Raw genomic sequence first — 7,107 nt, 5'->3', positions numbered from 1 at the left:
TATTAACATTTAAAACATTCCTGTTTTAGATTAATTACAGCTCTGTAATGTTGAAGTGAAGAAATACCACGTTTTGGTGTTGCAAGCCTGTTTCTGTAATATATTTATTTGGGTCACTCATGCAGTCACTGAACTTGGTGAGGACTGGCTGGCTTTGTCAACGAGCGAGATGCTCTCTCTCTCTCTGAGCTGCGTGACCCACGACAATATAGGATCTCATCGTATTTAATGTTTTATGTTGGTTTAGAACATGTTGTGTCCTGGCTCACTGGCTGCAGGGCTGCAGTTCGGCCAAACCGTTTTTGCTAAAAACTGAGTTATAAAAAGATAAAATATAAATACATGCTTGGTTGTTGCCCCCCTCCCCGTTCTGCCTATAAGGGCCGGCTGATGATCATCTGTATCATCTGTCGTTTATAACAAACCAAACCATTTGAAAATCGGTTGAAAGTTATACTTAAAATGCACCATAGACACAATGTTATGAGTGAGTGAATGAGCAGACTGTAGCAAGAAGGCGGGAGCCCAGCTTGTGTTGCCGTTTGAAACGTGTGTCATTGCCAGTACTGAGTCTACAACAAACTGTGAGTTGAACTGTCAGTTTGGAGCCGCTGCGGGGACCGGAATCATCGCATCGCGGGATTGACGACGCACAGGCCTGCAACGTAGTGTGTGTGTGTGTGTGTGTGTGTGTGTGTGTGTGTGTGTGTGTGTGGGTGTGTGTGTGCGTGTGTGTGTGTGTGTGTGTGTGTGTGTGTGTGTGTGTGTGTGTGTGTGTGTGTGTGTGTGTGTGTGTGTGAATGCGTGCGTGTGTGTGTGGGCCCACAGTCTGTTATACACGTAACGTCCCATTCAATCTAAGGTTCAGTGTTATGGTTTAAATTCATGGTTTAAAGGTAACTTTACAACTAGCCTACTTTAGGGTTTCATAGTCAGGAGGGGGAGATAGGGAACAGTTTAGGTTTTTGAAAACAATTGAAAGGAATTGGGTTAGACAGTATTTCATTGTTATCAAAGAGTTCACATAAGTATACCAGCTATATTTGATAGTTGTGGTAATATTTTGAGTATTGTGTATTGTTATTATTTTAGAAGGTCAATAAGCCTTGTCTATAGTATTTTATAAGATCTGTCTTTTCTTTTCTTTATTTATTTTGTTTACGATTTTTGTTACTTTAAAAAAAAAAACACTTTCACATTTAAAAGAAGGGATTCTTTATAGATATAAAAACTAAAAAAGACAAAAAACAATTAAAGTGCTTTTTCCCTTTTGGTTTGAAACGTTGTCTGGGTCCATTATTACGAACTCAAACACACCCCAGTTAGCCAGGCTGTTGGGGTGCTACATAAGTATATGTCACAATAACTATCTCCTATAACAGCCAAGACATGCATGCTACTGGGGGCACGTTCGGAAATGGCGCACCGGAGCGCACTTATTCATTTCGAGCAATATGAGTCCCCAGCGCCGGTGCAGGGCAGGAGACGTTGGCCTTATGTGGCTTTTAAAAGTATTTTATTAAATTTCCACAAAGTTACAAGTCATACATATATTGAAACTTGAAAATCCATACAAAAATATATGCTGCTTGTCAATGTATAAAATCATCACATCAAATTACATACATCATAATACATAAAACATCATCAATACTACATCAAAAACATTTAGTTCACAGCCACCTAGGCGCCAGGGAGCGCGAGCGCTACAGTACCATCCGTTGATGCGATGTGTACTCCCCGCGTCACCCCCTAAAGTCCAAGCGCCTGCGCCTGTATGTGCCGCTCTGAGGGTCTCGCCGCCCGCCAGCAGATAGCACCATGCTTTGGTGCCATGTGTGACTATCCGCTGGCATGCAACAAGACCCCCAGAGCAACACACTCGGTACAAACATTAGTAAATATATAAAATGTCCAAGAGGGAGTCCTCGCATCAGGATAAGGCAGAAAAGATATATAGATATATACACGTTACAAATATTATATTGTCTGGACTGTTCCAGACAGGCTACAGTGCCAAGGTGGACCAGTTTAGGTGCGTGTGCAATCTCTTCAGATCCATTGTTTTTTTCCTTTTAAGTTCCGTTTTAATATGTTTAAACACAGTGTTTGCATCAATTACTAGGTGGTCTATTGACATTTTGCACCGAGTTATCCAGATCCTAAAAATTGTCACACAAATACAAACCCAAAATATATCATAATCTTCTTTTCTGCAGTTAAAGATACCGTACAAAATGTCTCTGTGGCATGGCACCTTCACTCCTAAATCGTACATCTTGCTCCCTACGCTCCCTCCTTGCGCCTTATGTGGCCATGACGCACCATGCCACGTTTTAAAACATTGTATCCTGGTTAATGCAGATTAAATTCACACCGATTTGCCAGCATCAATTGATTCAGTTTGGGTTGAATTGAGTTGCTTCAAGTTTGCCTATCGTCCCGCTACAAATTGTATATTGTAGCGGGACAATATTATACGAGGCATGCGGGAGAACTATTTTAGCGGGACAATAAATCAGGCAGGCGGTGGACATTATGCCAGACAAGTCAACACTAACTCCATTGAGGATTATAATAATATTATAATAAAAAAATACGTGTCATATTTTCACAGTATTTTACAATATAGTGTTTTTAAAATCCCGGATTTATATGCACAATTTTTTTAATAATAGCATGCAAGAGGAGGAATTTATGCCTTCTGTTGTTCAATTTGGACTAGGTCACAAATTGTTCATATGTTTTATGCTGCACTAATCCCCCCTAAAATTGTTTTACGCGCTCCATACAGTTTGATTATGGCTGTTGGGATTCATGCACTCAATTGTAGGCTATAAAATATGGAATTACCTCTGAGTCCCTTATGAAATAGAGTAGACTACCGGAGATACTTGTATAATAAGCAACGGCTGATTTCGGAATGAAGTGATTTAATAAACACGCAGTTACGAAACAGTAACAATATATATATATGTATATATATATATAATATAACGCTGATGCTCCTAGGCTTTTAGTTATCGTAAAACTGTAAATGTACGGGTATTCTTCGGTATATATTCTTCACTTAATTTGTATGCAAAATAGAGTAGCCTACGGCCTCGGCTGGATGGTGTTGAGCATTCGTTTCCCCGTAAGTAATCGCATTGTTCTGGCTAACTTTGTTTCCTACACATACCATTCATTGACATGACAACTATATTAAGGAACATTCTTTAAATTAAGTTGTGGGGGGCTCTTAAAAGAGCCTTTGTGGGGTAAAGGGGCTGTGTTCTTTTTTACTTCTTCTTAGCGGCAGCCTTCTTGGGTTTCGCCGCCTTGGGCTTCGCTACCTTCTTAGCTGGGGCTTTCTTGACGGCAGCGGGCTTCTTCACCTTCTTGGGACTCTTGGGAAACTGCTGGTTTCTTTGCAGCTACAGGCTTCTTTGCCTTCTTGGGAGATTTCTTAGCGGCTGCGGGCTTCTTGGCCACTGCCTTCTTCGGAGACTTCTTTGCCGCGGCGGGTTTTTTGGCTGCAGGCTTCTTGGGTTTGACTGCTTTCTTTGCGGTTTTCTTTTCCTTCGGTGCTTCCTTGTTCATCTTGAAAGAGCCAGATGCTCCGGCACCTTTGGTCTGAACCAGGGTGCCTTTAGCAACCAGGCTCTTGACGGCGATCTTGACGCGGGCCTTGTTCTTCTCGACATCGTAGCCTCCGGCAACCAGAGCTTTCTTGACCGCAGCCAGGGAGACACCTTTGCGTTCCTTGGAGGCGGACACGGCCTTGACGACAAGGTCAGCGACACTAGGGCCGGTCTTCTTGGGTCGAGGTGCTGCCTTTTTCTTGGCGGCTTTAGCCGGGGCGGCGGAGGGAGCTGGGGCGACTTCTGCCATGCTGTAGAGTTTCAGATGCACTGAACTAAACTCTTAGTAGAGAATGTTGTAAGAGGAGAAGGGGGTGGAACTTAAAGGATATGTGAGAACGATGTAGACTCAACCCACTAGGTCAGTACTCTGTGCTGCAGAATACTGAGACAGTTGTGTTTTCTCTACAACTAAAACTAAATAACATACAAAGAAATGAATTAAAAGTCATACAAAAAACTCGATCAGATATATAGCAGACGAGTTTAGCTTCATAATCAAACCATGTGGAGGGTTGAGGAGTCCTGTGTTTTTTTAGGGACGTTTAAAACACTTGTACATGCTTACATGTACAGTTGTTTGTCAACTTTCCTCTGTCATTTGTCTTTTAAAATAGTTTTACCATATAATACCCTGTTCCATATTTGCTGCAGAGCCAGCAGAGATGTCTGGGTTTGGAATGAAAGTAAATCTAGTCGTTTGTGGTGAAGATTTCTTTTTTAAATGTACAACTTTCCAGTGTCTGCAAACACAGCTGTTGGCCCTGTGGAGACTTATCAGAGGGCACTTTATCTCACTCTGCTAAGCTCTTGTTTTGTGATGAGAAATCTGACATGTTTCAGGTAATTTCACATTCAAATGTATAATTCAATTCAATTCAATACCAATGGTGCCATTTACAAAAAATATGACATAGCTCAATAAAATGTAAAATAGATGAAACACCACACATTTGCAGGCAACTTATATAGCACAGTTATACTATTATATATATATATATATATTTTTTCTTTCTTTAACTATTATTACATACACATTTTTTGACCGCTTCTAAAATGTCTTATATATTTTTTTCCCCCTCAAGAAACATTGTGCCAGTATGTATGTGTATACATACTGTATGTGTTACATTTAAATTGGAGAGTGGAATAGCTATTAATTCGAATTGAAATATAGATTTACCCTAAATGTTTATTTATTATCATATATCCCTATTCTGGGTAGTCCCTACACTAGTTATATTTTAGGGAGACAATTAGACCTAGAATGCCTGTGATCATTTAATTATACTTCGTAAATGTTCATGTATCACAGGCATAGATCGCTTGCACCCTTTCCCCCTCACTGTTTATTTTCCCTTTTTGCTTCCTTTAAAGTATGATGAATTCCTGTTCTGTTCTTTAACTTTAGAAGTGTCTATTTGTACGTTTTGATGAATTGAACAAGGTGGACCCTGTTGTAAACAAGTGTAATGCTTAATTGGGTCGTCCACTCACTCACAGTTAACAGTCTTTGTTGTGCTTGAAATGCACTGTAATTCTGCAAACTGTTAATAAATATTTCAATCAATCAATCAATTAATCTGAACCCTAGGGCTTAAAGCCTAAAACAATCCCAAGACTGAAAATGTTTTTTTGCAAATCTGCACTGATCTCATTAAATGACCCCTATGAAATCCTCAGGATTGAAATCAGTCCCCAGGAATGAGAACTTTAACCCCTTATGCGCGTCATCGCGACATCATCATACCCGGAAGTTATGCGGGAATGTCTACTGAGTGGCAAAAAACTTATTTCTGGCCTTGACAGCCATACATCCAAACAGAGAAGTCCTGTTTGATTGCATTAAATTACTTTAAACAACATTTGTGTTTGATGAGGGGGGAGGGGCAGAACACCACCAACAATCAGCAATCAAACACAAATGTTTGGTCAACCCATGTGACTCCAATGAGTCACACTTTTCATGTAAAGCAAATAGCCCATTGTCATGTAAACTTGAGAGGTAAACTAGTTTAACCAAAAATAGTCACGCAATTTTATTCTAGTTTATGATGGAGTGATTTAAATCACACATTAAAATCTAGTTAATTCAGTTAGATGCATTATTATTACTCATTAGTAAATTAGATCAGTAAGACCAGATCCCAAAGCCTATGGTAATGAATAAAATTCAGTTTCTACATAACTGTGGATATGTTAATAGCCTCTGAATATACACAATGCAAAAGGTTGGCTGTTCAATGCAGCACTATGATGTAATACATGTAAAGAGATTGTATTAGACCTAACCACTGTCAGTCCATGAATCATATAGCTCATATGCAAGCTTTAAGCACATGTTGCCTACTTTAATGGAATAAACTCTGTAAAGTGCATGTAGGTGGCTCTTAAAAGAGCCTTTGGGTTGTTGGTAGATCAATAAGCTCTACAAAGTGGTGTCCATCCTGGCATTGTATGCATCTAGCTGGGCATCAAGCTTCTCTGCAGAAAGCGGCTGTTTTTTGGCACCACCAGCACCGCGTCCGCCTCTCCCCCGGCCTCTGGCACCACCTGCTCCGCGGCCTCCACGTCCCTTCTGCTTGCCTCCAACGCCACCAACACGGCTATTCATACCTCCACCTCTGTTCAGACCCTGCATGGGAGGCCGTCGCTGGTTATCAATCTTTGAGGTGATGAGCTGTATGTTCATGGGGCGCCCATCAAGTGGCATGCCGTTGTACCGTTTCATGGCCTTCAGGGCATCTGCCCTCCTTTCAAAGTGGACATCTGCAGTCCCCAAACACCTTCCAGAGCGGTCATAATGGACAGCAGCCTTCTTCAGTGTACCAAACTCTGCAAAAAGTTCCTGGATATCTGCTTCAGAGACACCAAAGTCCAGGTTTGAGACAAGGAGCCTCCCTCCAGTTTCCACACCAGCTCCTCCACCACCAGCATTGTCGAACATGTCAAGCTGTTTAGGCCTGCTGTACGGCGTAGATCTGCCTCGACCCCGGTTGAGGTTGCCTCGGCTCCTCATGGGGACGGAGCTGCCGGTGGCTCTCCCGGTGGCTCCTCCAAGACGGCCGCCACCATGGCCACCACTGCGGCCTCTGCCTCCGCGGCCTCCTCCTCTCTGCGACCTTTTCTGTTTGATAATGTCGTCTAAGGACATATCAATTTTATCTGCCATTATGCCCGAGCCTAATAACGCTAAACTTAGAATTAAATGGAAAATGGTAGTACAACCTAGACTCTAACTTGGTCCGAAACCCTGTCTCTCACTGAACAATCTTGCCTGGACAACGTTGAAGATTCTAAAGTGAATGAATGATGAGCTCAGATCCTCCTTGTTATAAGTGTGCTCTGAGGACCTAAGTGAGGACAGGCAGACTGCTCTGCAGTGCACTGGGCGGTGCCAAACCTGTTTTGCTGTCTTTGTTCTCACCAATGGTCTGAAACCGACATGGATTTAATTTGCACATTGACTGGTTGTAGCTGAAAC

The 7,107-nt window shown here is 41.8% G+C and overlaps 2 protein-coding genes across 2 annotated transcripts; both read right to left on the bottom strand.

Annotated features, from left to right (window-relative positions):
• Positions 1-3,339: 3,339 nt before the first annotated feature.
• LOC308335120 (histone H1-like) lies at positions 3,340-3,873 on the bottom strand (the record flags this gene model as incomplete). Its single annotated transcript, XM_080792118.1, has 1 exon — positions 3,340-3,873. The coding sequence occupies one exon, from the start codon at positions 3,871-3,873 to the stop codon at positions 3,340-3,342; it is 534 nt and encodes a 177-aa protein (XP_080648244.1).
• Positions 3,874-6,051: 2,178 nt separating this feature from the next.
• LOC308335366 (THO complex subunit 4-like) lies at positions 6,052-6,795 on the bottom strand (the record flags this gene model as incomplete). The annotated part of the gene is made up of 1 exon (XM_080792384.1): positions 6,052-6,795. The coding sequence occupies one exon, from the start codon at positions 6,793-6,795 to the stop codon at positions 6,052-6,054; it is 744 nt and encodes a 247-aa protein (XP_080648510.1).
• Between the last annotated feature and the right edge of the window lie 312 nt (positions 6,796-7,107).

This window comes from Protomyctophum bolini (genome assembly GCF_963924005.1).
Source record: "Protomyctophum bolini genome assembly, chromosome: 20".
In the NCBI taxonomy this organism is placed as follows: Eukaryota; Metazoa; Chordata; class Actinopteri; order Myctophiformes; family Myctophidae; genus Protomyctophum; species Protomyctophum bolini.
Note: the sequence above shows the minus strand (reverse complement) of the source record. Positions and strands in the feature narration are given on the sequence as shown.